The 19,491-nt window shown below is 39.4% G+C and overlaps 1 protein-coding gene across 2 annotated transcripts in view; it reads left to right on the top strand.

The window, feature by feature from the left end:
• Positions 1-17,072, top strand: part of LIN28B (lin-28 RNA binding posttranscriptional regulator B) — a 97,595-nt gene extending 80,523 nt beyond the window's left edge. For both annotated transcript variants that reach the window (XM_077487186.1, XM_077487187.1), the window contains one exon: positions 8,840-17,072. In XM_077487186.1, coding sequence (XP_077343312.1) covers positions 8,840-9,209 — 370 coding nt within the window. In that variant the 3' untranslated portion in view covers positions 9,210-17,072. The remainder of the gene's footprint in view (positions 1-8,839) is intronic.
• The last annotated feature ends 2,419 nt before the right edge of the window (positions 17,073-19,491 follow it).

Here is a 19,491-nt window from a genome sequence, read left to right as displayed (position 1 = left end):
GAGGCCGAACATTGAAGTAGTACGTTCAGGCGTTCTAGGAGCATAAATGACACATCTCATTTCATTCCTACCCATCACACTTTTGAAGGTCCTGGACCACCAGGACAGTAAAATTACCCACAAAATGACCCCATTTTGGAAAGTAAACACCCCAACGTATATTCTATGAGACATGGGCTGCAAATAGGTACTCGGGTACTCTGATGGGCTGGAGATAGGTACTCGGGTACTCTGATGGCCTGGTGACAGGTACTCGGGTACTCTGATGGCCTGGTGACAGGTACTCGGGTACTCTGATGGCCTGGTGACAGGTACTCGGGTACTCTGATGGCCTGGTGACAGGTACTCGGGTACTCTGATGGCCTGGTGACAGGTACTCGGGTACTCTGATGGCCTGGTGACAGGTACTCGGTACTCTAATGGACTGTGACAGGTACTCGGGTACCCCGATGGACTGTGACAGGTACTCGGGTACCCTGATGGACTGTGACAGGTACTCGGTACTCTAATGGACTGTGACAGGTACTCGGGTACTCTGATGGACGGTGACAGGTACTCGGGTACTCTAATGGACTGTGACAGGTACTCGGTACTCTAATGGACTGTGACAGGTACTCGGTACTTTTTTCCAGAAGTTTTTGGAATATGTGGAAAAAAATTAAAACGCATTTTTTTTTACACAAAATTGTCAATTTATAAGATATTTCTAACACATAGCATGTATATAGCAAAAATTACACCCCAAAATACATTCTGCTACTCCTCCCGAGTATGGCGATACCACATGTGTAGGACTTTTACACAGCCTGGCCACATAGAGAGGCCGAACATTGAAGTAGTACGTTCAGGCGTTCTAGGAGCATAAATGACACATCTCATTTCATTCCTACCCATCACACTTTTGAAGGTCCTGGACCACCAGGACAGTGAAATTACCCACAAAATGACCCCATTTTGGAAAGTAAACACCCCAACGTATATTCTATGAGACATGGGCTGCAAATAGGTACTCGGGTACTCTGATGGGCTGGAGATAGGTACTCGGGTACTCTGATGGCCTGGTGACAGGTACTCGGGTACTCTGATGGCCTGGTGACAGGTACTCGGGTACTCTGATGGCCTGGTGACAGGTACTCGGGTACTCTGATGGCCTGGTGACAGGTACTCGGGTACTCTGATGGCCTGGTGACAGGTACTCGGGTACTCTGATGGCCTGGTGACAGGTACTCGGGTACTCTGATGGCCTGGTGACAGGTACTCGGGTACTCTGATGGCCTGGTGACAGGTACTCGGTACTCTAATGGACTGTGACAGGTACTCGGTACTCTAATGGACTGTGACAGGTACTCGGGTACCCTGATGGACTGTGACAGGTACTCGGTACTCTAATGGACTGTGACAGGTACTCGGGTACTCTGATGGACGGTGACAGGTACTCGGGTACTCTGATGGACTGTGACAGGTACTCGGGTACTCTGATGGACTGTGACAGGTACTCGGGTGCTCTGATGGACTGTGACAGGTACTCGGGTACTCAGATGGACTGTGACAGGTACTCGGGTACCCTGATGTGCCGTGACAGGTACTCGGGTACCCTGATGTGCCGTGACAGGTACTCGGGTACCCTGATGTGCCGTGACAGGTACTCGGGTACCCTGATGTGCCGTGACAGGTACTCGGGTACCCTGATGTGCCGTGACAGGTACTCGGGTACCCTGATGTGCCGTGACAGGTACTCGGGTACCCTGATGTGCCGTGACAGGTACTCGGGTACCCTGATGTGCCGTAACAGGTACTCGGGTACCCTGATGTGCCGTGACAGGTACTCGGGTACTCTGATGTGCCATGACAGGTACTCGGGTACTCTGATGGGCCGGGACAGGTACTCGGGTACTCAGATGGGCCGGGACAGGTACTCGGGTACTCAGATGGGCCGGGACAGGTACTCGGGTACTCAGATGGGCCGGGACAGGTACTCGGGTACTCAGATGGGCCGGGACAGGTACTCGGGTACTCAGATGGGCTGGGACAGGTACTCGGGTACTCTGATGGGCTGGGGCAGGTACTCTGATGGGCTGGGGCAGGTACTCTGGTACTCTGATGGGCTGGGACAGGTACTCAAATACTCTGATGGACTGTGACAGGTACTCTGATGGACTGTGATTGACAGGTACTATGAGGGGTGGTGACAGGTCCTCTTTATTGGGGGGGGGGGGGGGGCAATCAGTGTGATTGGTGTACACTGTATGCGGTAACGAGATGTTACTGCAATCTCCTCCTCACACACGATCGGTGTGTGAGGAGGAGAACCCGGTAACATCCCGTTACCGCGGTTTGTTTACATTTTAGTGATCGGCTGTGAAAGGATCACAGCCGATCACGTGGGTAAACAGCCGGCCAATGGCTGTTTACCAGCGTCGGTGACGAGCAGTGTTCCCGGGGAACACGCCGCCACCGACGTGCACGCGCAGCGCGATCGCGCGCATGCGCCATGCACGTTCGGGGTGTGACCATCTGTGATCGGCCGTGACTTCATCACGGCCGATCACGTGGTAAACAGCCATAACGAATGGCTGTTCACCCCCTTCGGTGGCGAGCGGTGTCTCCGTGACACGCCGCCACCGAAGAAACAGGGATGCGCGCGCACGATCGCGCGCATTCCCTGTTTAAACGGGAGGACGTCATATGACGTCCTCCCGCCACAATAGGTGCGCCGCCTGGCCGTCATTTGACGGCCGGCGGTCAGCATCCAGTTAAATCCAGCTCTCAAACTTTTTCCGTCTGAATTTCTGACAGGAAAAGTCAGTTAGAGCCCACACACGATTGGATTTCCCGACAACATAATCTGATTGGACCGTTTCCGTCGGAATTTCCGACCGTGTGTACAAGGCATAAGGATTAGAGTTCATAAACCAATCTCGAGTTGCTCAGTTTTAAGTGAGGGTGATCAAATTGAGTCTGGGGATGCATCAAATAGATACATTTTCCTGGTGCATGTCTTTTTAACCACTTGCCGCCCGCCCTATAGGGAATTGACGGTGGCAAAGTGGTTTCATAATCCTAACCGGACGTCATATGACGTGATTAGGATTATGATCGCGGCGATCGTTGTTGCGGGGTGTCAGTCTGACACCCGGCAACTACGATCTCGGTAAAGAGTCTCCGACGGAGACTCTTTACCATGTGATCAGCCGTGTCCAATCACGGCTGATCACAGTGTAAATGGGAAGAGCCGGTGACCGGCTTTCCCTCACTCGCGTCTGTCAGACGCGAGTAGAGGAGAGCCGATCGGCTGCTCCTCTGACAGGGGGGGTCTGTGCTGATCGATTATCAGCACAGCCCCCCCGAGGATGCCCACACTGGACCACCAGGGACACCACTAGACCACCAGGGAAAAGGTAATAAAACCCATAATCCTCCCTAGACCACCAGGGATGCCAGTCAGCACAATGGGTGCCAATCAGTGCCCATAATGGATGCCAATCAGTGCCCACAATGGGCATCACTGATTGGCATGCATTATTGTTTGGCACTGATTGGCATCCATTACTATAAGACCGATGCCGCCTATGAGTGCCCACCTGTGCCGCCTATGAGTGCCCACCTGTGCCGCCTATGAGTGCCCACCTGTGCCGCCTATCCATGCCCACCTGTGCCGCCTATCCATGCCCACCTGTGCCGCCTATCCATGCCCACCTGTGCCGCCTATCCATGCCCATCCGTGCCAGCTATCAGTGCCAATTTGTGCCACCTATCAGTGTCCGTCCGTGTCGCCCATCCGTGTTGCCCATCAGTGCCGCCTATCAGTGCCACTTCATTGGTGCCCATCAGTGCCACCTTATCAGTGCCCATCAGTGTAGCCCCATCAGTGCCCATCAGTGAAAGAGAAAACGTACTTATTTACAAAGTTTTGAAACTGAAACAAAAAAAAACATTTTTTTTTTCAAAATTTTCGGTATTTTTTTATTTGTAGCGCAAAAAATAAAAACCGTAGAGGTGATCAAATACCACCAAAAGAAAGCTCTATTTGTGGGAAAAAAATGATAAAAATTTCATTTGGGTACACTGTAGCATGACCGCGCAATTGTCATTCAAAGTGCGACAGCGCTGAAAGCTCAAAATTGGTCTGGGCAGGAAGGTGTTTAAGTGCCCTGTATTGAAGTGGTTAAATTGCAGGGAAATCTTAGTCAATAACTGTTTTACAAGTATCAAATATTTCACATGCCGCTCCTGGCAAGATCAGGCTCCACACTCACATCTCAGGTGCTGGCTCAGCTCATTCCCATCAAGTGAGAAAGAAGAGATGTGCCTAGCACAAAACATGTCAGATTAGAACTTTTCCCTGCTGGTTATTTAAAAAAAAAAAAAAAAAAAAGAATATTATTTTGCATCTGGATGAATGACATTCTTGTTGCTGGTACAATTGATAAATGGTGTATCAGAGGTTCTTTTTGCAGTTTCCTTCCGTTTCAAAATGCAGATAAAGAGCCTGTATTTTTATTTTTTGCTAGCATTTGAAAAGTTGTACATTAAACAGGAAAATGGACGAGTCATTTATTTGAATCCTATTTAAGTAATATATGTCCATAAACATTCATAATGTATTATTTCAGTGAACGGTTGGTCAGAGTGTCTGTATACCTTTGGTATGTTAGGTTTGGACTTTTCAGTAATGTGCCTCGTATAACGCACCCCAGCTACCTTTTTTAACAAATTCAATAAATTAGTCAAGAGGATGAAAACTTTCATATTAAAGTAACACTAAACAATATCCTTATTGTCCAAAAATAATCCATATACACCCACTACTTATTGGCCCTGTAATGTAATTTTCATGAAATAGTTTCTTACTATTTTGCATCCTCTGTGAGCTCATGAATCTCTGATTTTAACCCCCCCCCCCCCCCCCCCCCATTATGTTTGGAACAACTATTGCAGGTTAGTTGTGGTCATGTGTGCTGCTCTAGGCACATTACAAAACTCATATACCATAGTCCATCTCAGAAGTGCGCAATAGAGGATAACTACATTCTTAGATATAGTGGGACCATGGAAATTGAATGTAGTCACTCTCTAACAGGAAGTCAGATCACAGCATCAAAAAAAAAAAAAATTGCAGGAGACTGAGTGTTACTTGAATTCAATTTTTTTTTTTTTTAAACCAAAGTTCAGTGTCACTTTGTTTCAGCTTAAGTGGTGCAAAATGTATAGGAAAGGTACATATAGAACGTTTTGCAGAGTGGTCTGGTTGGCAAGTAGAGTTTCATGCCAATTTTACTGCAAATTCGTGGCAATTTTGCAGCGATTTTGGGCCGATTTTACAATGCTGTGCTTATAAGGTTTTTCCTAGGTCATGTGACTCAAAAACCTCATCAAAAACAACACAAGTGCATTAATGATGCGTTCTTGCTGCGTTTTCAATGCATTTGAACTGGGAGGTGTGTTTTTTATTTGTGCATTTTTTTAACTGAGCAAAAATGCAGCAAGCAGGATTTTTAATGCCACAATGGAATCGCAACGGACCAGTGTGAAGATATACATATAATTTAAAGGGATGCATTTTTCTTGAGCTTTTCTTGCTCTAAAGGTGCCAATAATGCTGACGATCAATCCATATTCATTTAAATTGATGATATTAATTTAAAAAGTCAAATATAAAACAATTCTATATAAAATATAAACATTTTTTAAAAACTGTCATTTTCGGTTTCAGTTTTTGGCCAAGTGCATCCTGCATTTTTGGTTTTGGTACCACAATTTCCATTCGATGCACCTCTATTGGCAAGAATGGTTGCCATTTTGCTTAAAACCCCAGTAAGAGAAGGAAAACTTCTCAGAAATGGTGTGAGTTGTGCAGCTGGTAAGAGTGATTGACACAAAGCAAAGAAATGCTGAAAGGGATGGACTAAATGCCTCCCCCACACCCTTGGCTGCCACTCATAAACAGGAGCAGATAGCATCTAAGGCATTGCATCAGCAGGGAAGCAAATGTGATGGGGGTTAGGAATCCGGAAGATTACATTGTGTAGCAATTAGAATTTTTTTTCTCTGTGCTCTAAACAGTGCCTACAATGAAACCTAGAAGCAATAACCTAAACATCCCTGAGCCCAAATACAATTGTGGTGATAAATCTGCCAAAAGGTATGTTCTTGATTGAAGTGGTGAGCTTGGCTGCACGTTCTTTTGACCATTTGGTGACTGAAATGGTTCACTGAATCGGATAACACAGTGCATACCATAGTGGCTGATTAAATTGATTTGCCAATAATTACAGGCAGCACCATTGCAGAGTTTATTTAACTCTTTTTAGGCTTAGAGATGTAGATTTCAGGTTGTTGAAATTTCCAGAGTAGGTTTTTTTAATTTTTTTATAAGTCTTAATTTGTGTTCTCTTTTTATAAAAATGTTTAATGTATTTTTATAATTCTTCAGGATAGGCTCATGGTATAGGCAAGGTAAACGTGTCTATTTCTCCACATACATATATTCTCTCTCAACATCCTCTACATAATTTAGAAATTAATATAATTGTATAAAAAAATTAACTAGATCACCATCAAAATTTTATAACCAGTCTGATCAATTTAATAGCACTGTTTTTATTAGAATTGGCTGTATACGTTACAAAGAATGTTTCTGTAGATGTTGTAACAGACCATTTAACTGCATATGCATACTTTCACTTTGTTCAACATCAGTATTACGAGTGGGAGATTGTGTGTGTGTGTGTGTGTGTGTGTGTGTGTGTGTGTGTGTAAATGTAATATATATATATATATATATATATATATATATATATATATATATATATATAGATAAATACACACAATTTATTTTTATTTTTTTCTGTAATTACATGATCGGTTCAGTATTAACAAAAAAAAGTGTTTCCAAAGATGCACACAACTCCTAAGTCTGAGCTGAACATTTCATTGCAGAAAAGCTAATTCCAGAGTGTTATGTTTTTTTGTGTATGAAGCCCCGTACACACAATCAGAAAATCGTACAAAAAATACAGATTTTGGATCGATCGTACAATAATATGATGTTTAGTACAGAGCTTTTCGAGAGCCGAACATTTTTGCACGACATGCACGAACATTTTTCTCATTTGATACCAGATACCAGATCGTTCGATTTTCGTTTAATCGGTACAGTTGTCATTTGAAAATGCAATACAAATACACTACAACATATTATCACTTCCAAATTTTTATGAGAATTTTCGTGACTTTAGTAAACTCTTCAGGTTTCATCTGAGATTAGCATGCAAAATAATGGACGATCATTCGTCTGATAATCTCATCATGTGTGCCAGGCATTAGGGTACCTAAAATTTTAACTCAAACTGAGTAGCTTTCTGGGAGACAGTTAGCCAATTAAATTGGCAAGAGCATCCTTCCTGTAGAAAGCACTTCTGCTGTGATGGCAACAAAGAGAATTCATATATTTTTTGACATTTATTAAAAGCTTGAAGCAGGGAAGCTTATTTTAGGGAAAATTTCTTAGTAGAATGGCTTGTGTAGGAAATATTTTATTAGCGTTTGCCTGTTTCCTTTAAATAATTTTTATATATATATATATATATATATATAACTTTTTTTTAAAGCAAATCTAGTGTGTGTGTGTGTGTGTGTGTATATAGATATATATATATATATATGTATATATGTTTGTGTATATGTGTAATATATATATATTGTTTAAACTGAAAAGTGCATGTTGAAATAATGTAATTTATAGCCACTTAAAATGTTCTTCTTTCATGTCTCAGAAAATATTAATATACTTTAAGTGAGATTTGCAACAAATTGACAGAATTCTATGTGTTTTTTTTTCTGGAATTTTGCCAGAAATTATAAATTTATAGCCTAATAGTAATGTCATGATGATTTAAAAAAAAAAAAAAAATGCACCAGGAAATTTTACGAGCACATTATTACACAGTGTAGAATACAGAATAAAGAAGGCTTTAAAATTTTCCCCAGAGTGGTAGGCTGCTAATATGAGCACATAATATATACAGTTAGCGAATGCCCGATGTAAAAGAAGAATATGCTTGGGGAGATTGTAACTAGAGTGTTGTATGGTTAGGCTGCCTAGAGAATTAAATGTAAATGCTGCCCCCTTATGGTGATTTTTGGGATAATGTAGATGGAAAACGCAGCCTTTACATTTAGCATGGATGAATTGTAATTTACTGCCATTAGGGTATTACCAAGAAAAGCATTGTTTTTTGCATCTTCTGAGAGGTATTTTACCTATTGCTGGGGCTTTGCATTTATTCTGAATCCTATTTTATTTTTAAAATTTTAGAGGATTTTTATCTTTAGTATATTATAATCTATTTGCAAAAGAAGTTTGAAATGTATTCTATTTGTGATGTTCTTTTCTATAGTCTCTGCATGCAGTGGACAGAATTGTCGAGACGTTGCCCACTATTTCCTAATGTAACAATGTACATATACATTGACAAATTGGATCAGTGCAGTGGACATTATTGACTGTGTGTGCTATTAGACGACTTTACAATTCTTGTTAAATGATATCTCCCCAACACAGACCATTATTTTTCAAATATGAAAAATGTGCCTTTACATACCATTTTAGTTTTTCTGGTATATAGAGTAGGCTCCATTTTATGTGCTTACTATAATCACTTGTATGTGGAATCAGCGTAACAACTGTATATTTTAGGTTGGCTTGCGTGAATCTTTTTGCGCATGCAAAACCCAAGTTTTTGTTTGTTTGTTTTGTTTTATTGTTTCAAAAGAAATGCAAGATTTTTTTTTGTTTTTTTTCTAAAGTGTCTATTTTTTGTTTTTTGTTTTTTTTTAGATGCTACAACTGTGGTGGCCTTGATCATCATGCTAAAGAGTGCAATCTACCTCCACAGCCAAAAAAGTGCCATTACTGTCAAAGCATAATGCACATGGTAGCTAACTGCCCTCACAAGATGGTTCCACAGCATCCAGCAGCCTCTCAGGGAAGATATGAAGCAGAACTGCAGCCTTCCACTTCTGCTTTTCAGAGAGAAGGAGGAGGTGCTTTTGGCTATTCATCTCCATCATATTCTCAGGAGGGAAGATCGGAGCTCTCAGAACATTCAAGCAGGTCACCGCAAGAAGCTTCCTTAAGTAAGATGTCTACATCGCCTGAAGAACAAAGCAGGAAGGGGCCTTCTGTTCAAAAAAGGAAAAAAACTTAGCATTGTCTTGGTGTCTCCCTTAAACTGACCTTCTCTTGGAAGTTCTACCTCATACAAGTACAGGGGAAATCATTTCATTTTTCGCAACATATCTGGAATTTTAACTACTGTTTAGGAACTGTGAATTAAATCTACAAAAGACAAATCACTTCAAGCAAACTGAACATGCAGGGTGTTATTCTCTTACCTCATTTGTGTGTGTGTGTCTGTGAGCATTTTTTTTTTTTTTTAATGTATACTCCTTATAATTTTTCATAAAATGAGTATATATATATATATATGTATGCGTGTGTATAGTCAAAACAAACTGCATTCTTAGCATTCATCAGAGAATGAAGCAATACTCATTATTTCCAAACACTCCTGCTATTTATTTTATTTTCTCCCACCGTTAAATTAGTATTGTACTTTCCATGTGTTTTTACTATTTAGGCTCAGTGACCTCTCACCTATATATTGTATTAACATATCCCAGTTGTTGCTTTTCAGTTTTTTTTTTTTTTTTTTATTGTTTTTTAATCCATTGTCAAGGCCGATTTTCCTTCATTGCTTTAGGTATTCTCAAATAACACTGTTCAGGTGGGAGAATTCTGAATATACAGTGAATATTCATGAAATTTAGGATAAATGCATTGTTTAATATACTGAGTGATACTGTATGGGGTAAAGAATGCAGTAGTAAAATACATTAACAAAGCCCCTATCTTCGTTACTAGGGTCCCATCTGCAGTAGCACACAGATTCAGGTTTTCTTTGTTATTTACACACTTTTAACATGTTGACTATAAAACATGCCAGAATATGGTGGCTGATCTGCCTTTTAATTCATCAGGTTTGGGTCACCTGCCTCGTTAAAAAAATGTAGTCTAATTTAACATGAACTTGGCAAATAAGAAATAAGCCTAATACCTTTAAGAGCAGGTGTTATGCAAAATATTTTTGGGTATCTGGTGTGCCAGGAACTGAGGAACATGCTCTATTGATGTGACCTCCAAGTTGGGCATTGGCCTACTGCATCCTACAATACAAAAATGATACACCTGAAGACAATAGGAACGTCTACATTGCACCATTAAATCTAATTTTTCTTTTAGCTAAGTTGTGGGGAAAAGCAGCACTTAAATTATTTAAAAACCTCTGTGCTGATGTTGACTTTTTCTTTTTTTATAAATTCAGAATAATTTCATATATAAACAAAATCTAGGAGCGGATATGTAAAGGTCACTGTAACTGCCTATCACTGATCTGTGTGCTACTGTGTGTGTTATAAATCAAACATTATTACTGTCATGTAATGTAAGTTATCTGATAAACCACCTAACTTATTTTCTCTTGCACAAGAAAACTGGGGCCAAACAATTGTCTTCTTGGATTTCTACAAATTTGAGCTCTTTGAGTTGAAAGGGTTGAGCCTAAGCTGACAAAGCCAGGTGTCCATATGGAAAGACACACATTGGGGTTGATATACTAAAGACAAATCCATTTTGCACTACAAGTGCCCTTCAAGTGCACATGGAAGTGCAGTCGCTTTAGATCTGAGTTGAAGATCTGAAATGTGGGGAATCTCTGCTGATTTTATCATCCAATCGTGTACAAGCAAAAATGCTATTTTTTTATTTTCTTTACATGTCTCCCTCAGATCTACAGCGAGTGCACTTCTAGTGCAAAGTGGATTTTCCTTCAGTAAATAAACCCCACTGTAAACTTTTTAGACAATTGTGCTTAAACACATTTAAGATTTAATTATTTCACATCAGATATCGTTGGCTTTGTTACTTTTCCAAACCTGCAAGAGATTTTTAGATTTTGTGGAAAATAATTCCAAAACATGGAATTTGAAATGTGGTATTTTTGCTTTTATGTGTGGACTAATTGTATGGATTGTTTGGATCTTCACTTGTACTCCCCTATCCCCACATGATACACATCAGTTCTATGGTGAGGAATATCTTTTTTGGATGTGTATACTGCTGCTGATGATTTGATTGTGTCTGGCAAATGGTAGAACCAACCATCAAAGATTGGCTTATTTGCAATGTTGATCATCTTGAAGTCTCTTGGCTCATATGGAAGGTACCATGGCAAAATGTTTTGCCTTGCTCTGAAATGAAAACCGTTTCAAAGTACAAAACTCCTTTTTAGGTGAGCTGAACAAGTTGAATTTGCAGTATTAACACAGAATTGCTGCTGCTCCTAATTATTTAATCCACCAGGCACATATCGAGTCATTACACTTGAATTCCATGACTGTGTTTTCTCAATGGTTGTGCTGATTTTTATCAGCATGGTCTAATGCAAAGTTTTAACTTTTGACGATATTGAATGTGATGAAATAATGGAGTACTTCCTTGCCTTAAGTAAGGAAAAAATGTCTTATTTAAGTTATGTAGACGAATCAAAGGGGCGTTGCCTAACCTAAGGCAGGTGCTGTTAAATGCACTCAGAAATGTCCTGATGCTCTGGCTCTGTGGGTTATGCAGCAACTGTATGAATTGAATAAGAAATCATGTGATGTCACTGAACATTTGAAACCAAAGTCTCCTCACCTTCTGCCAATAGGAGGATTGTGGAATTTGAAAAATGGGCATTCCCTGTTTACATACAGTGTTTTGAACTGAGATTTACTGGACAGGAAGGGGTTGGGTTGCTACTGATCCTCATTCTGCCATCAGCATATGTACATCATCTCAGTCTGAACTACAGTGAGCACATACCAAGCCTAGGTTAAAACTAGGTTTTATTTTTGTATGAAAATTTTATCACTAATTTCAGAACATACTCAGGATTAAGAACTTAGCTCAGGGAATATACCATGTAATGTTTGTTTCCCATTACTGAATCGTCTACAGACCTGCTATATCAGAGCAAACCAAATAGATGTAGACATTTATATCTAATATATTAAGTGTTATGTACTGGTGTTAGTAACTACCTCTCACATTTCATATCAACCCACGATTCTGATAATCACGTATTTGTATATGTATTTTTATTTCATGTGTTAACTGTAAAAGGTTATTATTTACTGTATGTGAATATTTGTGATGTTACTACTTTGGTTGTTTTCACAATGCTTACATACATTATATTTTTGTTTTTTTGTTTTTAATTCTGTTTACAGCAAAAGGCTACCTCATATAACCACATAGCATATTCTATGCTGCTCCAGTCGTATTGGTAACTGTCATATAAAATGGTACATTTTATTTTTTTATAAATCCATGATTCATTGTAATGAATGCAATTACAGTGAGCTACATAGATAACTGTAAGATAAGTCACCAGTGGTCAGACATATTTTTTTTAAAGGATTCATAATTTGTAAAAAAAATAAATAAATAAGGGCCTTTGGATCCCTTGGCATTAATTTGTGATGGAAGGAATTTTCGAATAATAAGGTAGAATGCATTTACAATGCTTTACTACCTTCCTTGTATTTCCTGGAATCACTACTATACTGGAATTATTACTATTACATACATACATACAATAAAGGTGCTGTGCGAGGTATACATTAAATATGGCCCAAACCTGTCAAACTTAATTCAGCAACTGATCCTGGATATGCAGCACCCAGTACAGTGAAAATCACATCTGTTGCCCTGTTTCTGGGGGGGGTTCATAATGAAGGCTATCATTAAGCTAAATATCTGTCTGTTGCAAGCTGCCATTGTCTAAGGCCTGAGCCACACAGGCATTTTTAGTAACCCAGTCTTGCTACTAAAATCTACTGTGATTAGTTTCACATTTAGTGACCAATCGATAACAGAACAAATGGCTCCCTATTATGTGACTTACAAGCATGTATGTGGCAATTGCTAAGAGTAGCAATCAGTCACTATCAGAACAAATAAGTCTCCTATTATGTGAGTTTCAGGACTAGCATGTAGCAGTAGCTAATAGCACATGATCACCCAAGGTTGCAGTTAATTGCTACTGAATACCCTTTCTATAGCTTATACTTTAGAAGTCCTTTTTTCCTATCTGTTATAATAAATCGCTAGTCTTGGATGATTGAGCTACCAAAAATCGCCAATGTAGCTTAAGCTGGGCATACACGGTTAGATTTTCAATCGAATGTCCATATAAACATTGTTCTTCAGGGCGTTCTTGCCATCATTGTGTCAACTGATTTAAAAGAGAAGTATTTTATTTATTTTTTTAAATGCCTTAAAGCGGAAGGCCACCCTAAAATAAAAAGTAACTTTAACATTCTCGAAAAAATATAAAAAAAAAACATTGTAAAAAAAAATGTTTCTTTACTTACCAGAAACCCCTGTTGCTCGGCAGTCTTTCTAATCTGCCTCTTCCTATTCCGCTGCACTTCTTCATTAAGATGGCAGCGCCGGCACCCTATCCGATGGACGTATCGGCCTCGGGGGCCGACACCGCGGGCTCGCTGGACAGGTAAGTGCCCTTATTAAAAGTCAGCAGCTACGGTGTTTTGTAGCTGCTGACTTTTTAAAAAAAAATTGCGGCTGGAATACCTCTTTAAAGTGGAGTAAACTCTCACATATACCCAGTGAAGTGAAAAGCCTCATATGATACACAGAGATGAAACAAATCTCCCTACATAAGTTTTATACACATATATATCTTCTGTCTTCAGCTTTATATACTGTTTAGAAAGTGCATGTGCTGTTAGAATTCTCTCTTGCTAGTTTCCCTGTAGGTGTGGATACTTGCTATACACTGTGAGAACTGCGAGACAGCTGATTGGAGGAAAGGCACACACCCCCCTCCCCACACATGCAGAGCGTTCCTTTGACTAGGTTAGCTTTGTGCTAATCTATTTATATCAACTTCCGCCGACACACTGCAGGCTCCCATCTCGGTGAGCTTGTAAAAAGTTATCAGGCTGATAACAGAAGAACGGTGCTGACAAGGTTGGGGAGCATAGGGCTTTGAAGACAGATAAAAAAAAAACACTGCAGATCTATGTGCCCAGCTCATATTTAATGAATTAGGTTTACATCCACTTTACTTTTCACCTAGGTGGATGCAGCATCAATCCGATGCTGCATCTGAGCCTCGCCGCTTCCAAGACTGAGAACTGAACAAACAAAGACTGCTGACGGCTCAGTTCACAGTCTTCACTAAGTATCATCCAGACCTGCTATTTGAATTGAATCCGAGACATATTAAACAGGTATTATAATATGTACAATTTTTCCCAAACAAAAACAACACTAGATTTCCATTAATTCAAGAACTGTTTCCATCCTGTTTCTTCAAAGCTACTCATCGCTACAGTCAAAAATGACTGTTGATTTGACCATGCTAACCATTAGAGAATCAAATGAAGATTCTGAAAATCCAAAATTCTGCTAGTGTATGTCCAGTAGGGATGAACTTGAGTGTGTGAGCCCGCCAAGAATCTATCACTGTACTGGGACAATAATCTGTGGCTAAGGTGTTCCCCTGTCACCCGTCCCACAGCTGTACGTACACATGCCTTTTGTATACATGTGCCAGTAGAGTGGGGAATGCCCTGGCCACAGATGATTGGCCCAGTACAGACCTGAACCAGTACAGGGGTTCAGACTGGGATCAAACACACCCAAGCTCATCCCTAATAGCCAGCTTTAGACCTGACAAGATGCATATTAATTTCAAGGCATTCACGTTGTTTCTGAACAGTGGCTTCTCTATTATAATCATACAGCTCATGGTTTAAACAATGGCAGCCTCCATCAGAAATCTATTTAGCTTGATGACCGGTTGTCTTTACTGCAGTCAATGCTAGGAGCTTCCAATGGCAAATTTGTCAAGAGGCTATGTTAGTAGCAACTGAAATGAAATATAGTAAGGGTGTCTGCAAGTTTTATGCTAGCGATTAATGCAGATTTTGCATCTAATTAAACAGATTGGCCAGTGTGGTTGCATTTTTACTTTGACATTATGTCATTAATAGTCTCCAGTTGTATTGTCATTGTACACATGTACTTTTAAACTTTCAGCCACGGCTTTGCTTGTGGTTGGCAGAGGGACTTTCAGTGTGTTAATTTTGGAGTACTCTGATGCTCTTTTTATTTGTCAGTCTCTGCTGGGATGCTGTACTATGGACATTTATCACTACAGTGTGACATTTGGTAACATTTCGGTTTCCATTCCCATAATACTTTTGAGACTTTTATCCAAATTGTATAACTAATAACACCATTGTATTTTTTTATTTAGATAGTGTTCTATATTTTTATGCAGCAAATAGCATTCTTTTATTAAGATAAATAACGAATCTCAGTAAGTCTTAAAGGTAATTTAAATTAATTTATCTCCTGTAAGAAATGTTTATCAAAGTTATATATGTCAAAGGAACCCTTTTATAAGATGGATCAGCGTTGGGGAAATCTCTACAGCTGGGTTCTGTATGTAGATCTTTCAATAATGAGGTTTGTAAAAAGAAAAAAAAAATAGGATAAACTGACTTTTGGATATACCAAAAGCTGAACCTACATGTGTCATCTGCAACTAATTTGTAGTAGCACAAAACCCGCTTGGCAACATTAAACCACATTAGCAAGAGGTTTCTCCATGTAGTCATTTGTTTAAATAAACAAAGGCCATTAAACAGTGAGATATTAGTAATTTTTTTCATCAGTTTTTTTTTTTTTTCTTTCATATTAGTGTATACTGCACTATGTATTAAGTTAAAAAAAATGAGATCGCTCTGTTGGCTTACTAGACCGTTTTCTGACGTTTTTGTGCAATTTGCTTTTTCCTTAAAAAGAACCTGTCAGGATAGAAATATGGGTGTTGCTAATGCAGGCGCAAGTTCAGGGGCTGGCATATAGCCAGCAAAGTGTCAAAACGCACATTTACCTGGTTAGTGTTTAACCAGGTATTGAAGGATAAGGATAACAGCCTTGGAGCTTACATCATCATATATGTTGGCAATAACCACTACCATTTTTTTTCTATTTTGACAGGTTTCTTTTAATACCAAATTGCACCACTCAAAGGAACTGGAGTCCTTTGTGGACCCAGTTGCAGAGGTAATTGAATTGCAGACTACATAGACTCCTGAGGTTGCTGCCTGTGGCACTGCATAGAGAGTTTTTGCCTAGGCATTTACACAGAACTTTGGGAGATGTACCTCAAGTGGTAGATGACATTGTCCGTCATAGTGGTTATGAGCCCGCAGGAGGCTGGTCTTCAGAGTCAACAGAGTTGAGTTGTAACTTTTTTCCTTCTTTATATATAGCATATTAGGCTCTAAGTATTAGAAAGTTATATTCTCATAAGAATCCATTCCTTAATCTTTTTATACAGCCAGTAGGATGGGTCTGCTACTGAGGCCAGTAATAGAAATATAGTCCTGTGTACCCAGCCTGCTCCATGCTTTAATGTAATTGTAGCGACTATCTCTCCTGAATTTGCCCCTATTTTAGCAGAAATGTTTTGGTGAGCCAAAGCATTCTGAAGCCAGCATTCATTGCTATTGGGCATTTTAAATAACAAAGTATAAAAACCACAATAGAGACCAAAGTACACTGACTTATTTCTTTTTTTATGTACCAAGTCTTTTATATAGTTTAACACTTCGTAGCTTAGAATACTTTATTTTTCATGGTTATTAAAATAAGTTTACAACATTATAAACCCACATTGCTTGAATTGTATGTATTCTTTAACAAAAAAAATGGGGAAAAAAATCAATTGAAGTTATGGGTCATTATACCTGTTTACTGTCTTCTCAGTGGACTGAAGCACTGAATGCCTTTCTGCATATCATGTATTTTTTTATATTTTCATTTCATGCCTAGTATCTTTTTTATATCTGTCAATCATGGAAATTGTGAGGTTTTAAAGGAATTACTTGATTGAAAAAAAAAATAAAAACATATAATTTTGGCATTTAAAGACTTGTTTTTTCTTTTGTTCTTCTTTTATTTATTTATTTTTTAATACAAGGCACTGATAAGCTGCTGGAGTTTGACTTGTTCAGCCATTGTTATCTTGGTTTCATATCCCTCTCCTCTCCTGAGATCCCAATTAATCAGTTTTAGAGAATTTAGCAAGAACACTTGCAGTATGTCTTGCTTTGCTACAGGGATCAGTATTGCCAAAGCATAAAACCATTTGACTACTGTTTTCCAAAAGGGTCAAGGTACTCCCTGGTTCTAAAAAGCCATCATTTTAGAATTGCAATTTTTGCCATGACTGCATAATACTTATCAGTAAACTTGAAAAAGCATTATAGCAGTGATGCGTTTGCTGTGTAATTTTCTTGCAGAGGTTTTGTATGGTTACAGTTTGCATAGCCACCATATATCCACTCAAACCAACTATTTAGCCTGGTTTGCAATAAATCACATATTTTCCTACTTTTGTCCTTTATAGCATTTTTTTTATAGAATTTTCATGGTAAAAACTTTTTTTTATTTTTTGTAATTAGCATTTCAATGCTAGTATCTTTTGGGCTAGAATACAATTTCAAGAATGATCTTCAACTTAACCACTTGCTGACCACTGGCCTTCATATGATGTCGTGGGGTTTCAGTGGTGATATCTGAATGATGCCTGCAGCTACAGGCATCATTTAGATATCAATCTTTTCTGCCGGCAATTCTCTTCACCATAAGAATAATCATAGCGGCTGTTCAGCCACTTGATCGTTCTTACAGGCAGTAAGAACTGCCTGTCCTCCGGTGCTTCTCCCTGTACGATCGGTGAACCAGGGAAGGAATCCACCACCAGCAGAAGTTAGCCATAGAGACTTCCCAGCAACAGATGTTCCCCGGCAATCTCTGACTCTCGGAGGCCTGGGCGTGATGTTATGACGTCACATCCGGGCCGGTGGAAGTAAACAAAGCCGGGGACTCGGCAGGAAAGGCTGGGATTGTGAATTTTTTTTATCTCAGCCTTTCCTGCCTAGAGGAGCGATGTGGGGTCTTATAGACCCTACACCTCTCCATAAAGAGGACCTGTCACACACCATTCCTATTAAAAAGGATGTTTATATTCCTTGCAATAGGAACAAAAGTGCTAAAAAAAAATTTTTTTAAAGGGAAAGTGTAAAAATAAAAAATGTTAAATAAAATGAAAACAATGAAAAAAATGAAAGCGCCCCTATCCCCACGAACTTGCATGCAGAAGCGAACGCATACGTGGGTCAAGCCCACATATGTAAACAACGTTCAAACCACACATGTGAGGTATCACCATGAACGTTAGAGCGAGAGCAATAATTCTAGCACTAGACCTCTCTGTAACTCTAAACAGGTAACCTGTAAAAAAAGCTTTGCCTATGGAGATTTTTAAGTACTGAAGTTTGGCGCCATACCACAATGGTGCACAATTTTAAAGCGTAACATGTAAGGTATCTATTTACTCGACATATCATCATCTGTCACATTATAAAAAAAATTGGGCTATCTTTACTGTTTAGTTTTTTTTTCTGAAAGTGTTTTTTTCCCCAAAAAATGGAGTTTGAAAAATTGCTGCGCAAATACCATGTGACCAAAAAGTTGCAATAAACACCATTTTATTCCCCAGGGTCTCAGCTAAAAAAAATATATAAATGTTTGAGTAGTTTTCTAGGAAAAAAAATTTGCCCGGCGGGCAAGTGGTTAAGCATTGTATTACAAATACGCAAACTACCAAGGATGTGTAATAATGTGTTCACTAGTGTAACAAATTCATAATGAACACAATGATAATCTTCAAAATATAATGACATAATGTTCTGTGGATTCCGAGATGGTTGCTATTGTAACTTACAACTTTTTTGTTGTTTTTTTAATATAGATAATAGAAAACACCCTCCTCATCCTAAGGCCTCATGCACACGAGACGCAGTTAAACGCGCGTTCAGATGCAGTTGGACAGTTTTTTCAACTGCCCCTGAACTCATTCAATGTTATCGTATGTGTCCATGCACACAGTCTCGTTTTTTTCCGTTTTTATGCAGTTGCGTTTAATCTCGTTTTTCCAGAAGCAAAAAAATGCGTTCAGAAGCAAAAATTTCCACGTTTCAGACGCAAAACGCGGCAAAACGCCGCTACCGCGTTTAGCCGCGTTTGCGTTTATATGCGTTTTTAAAGGTGACCTTTTTTTTTACATTAAAAATCTCAAAAATGATTGCAAATGATGAAAAACCATTAGAAAAATATTTTAAACAATTGCAATTGCAAGTGGACAATCCACAACTTGTGGCAAGTGACATGGCAGGTGGCAAGTGATGTGGCAAGTGGACAATCCACAACTTGTGGCAAGTGACATGGCAGGTGGCAAGTGATGTGGCAAGTGGACAATCCACAACTTGTGGCAAGTGACGTGG

This window comes from Lithobates pipiens, unplaced genomic scaffold, assembly GCF_037356315.1.
Source record: "Lithobates pipiens isolate NorthernLeopardFrog02 unplaced genomic scaffold, aLitPip1_a1.2 Scaffold_18, whole genome shotgun sequence".
Taxonomy (NCBI): Eukaryota; Metazoa; Chordata; class Amphibia; order Anura; family Ranidae; genus Lithobates; species Lithobates pipiens.
The sequence above is the reverse complement of the archived record's forward strand: the minus strand, read 5'-3'. Positions and strand labels throughout refer to the sequence as shown.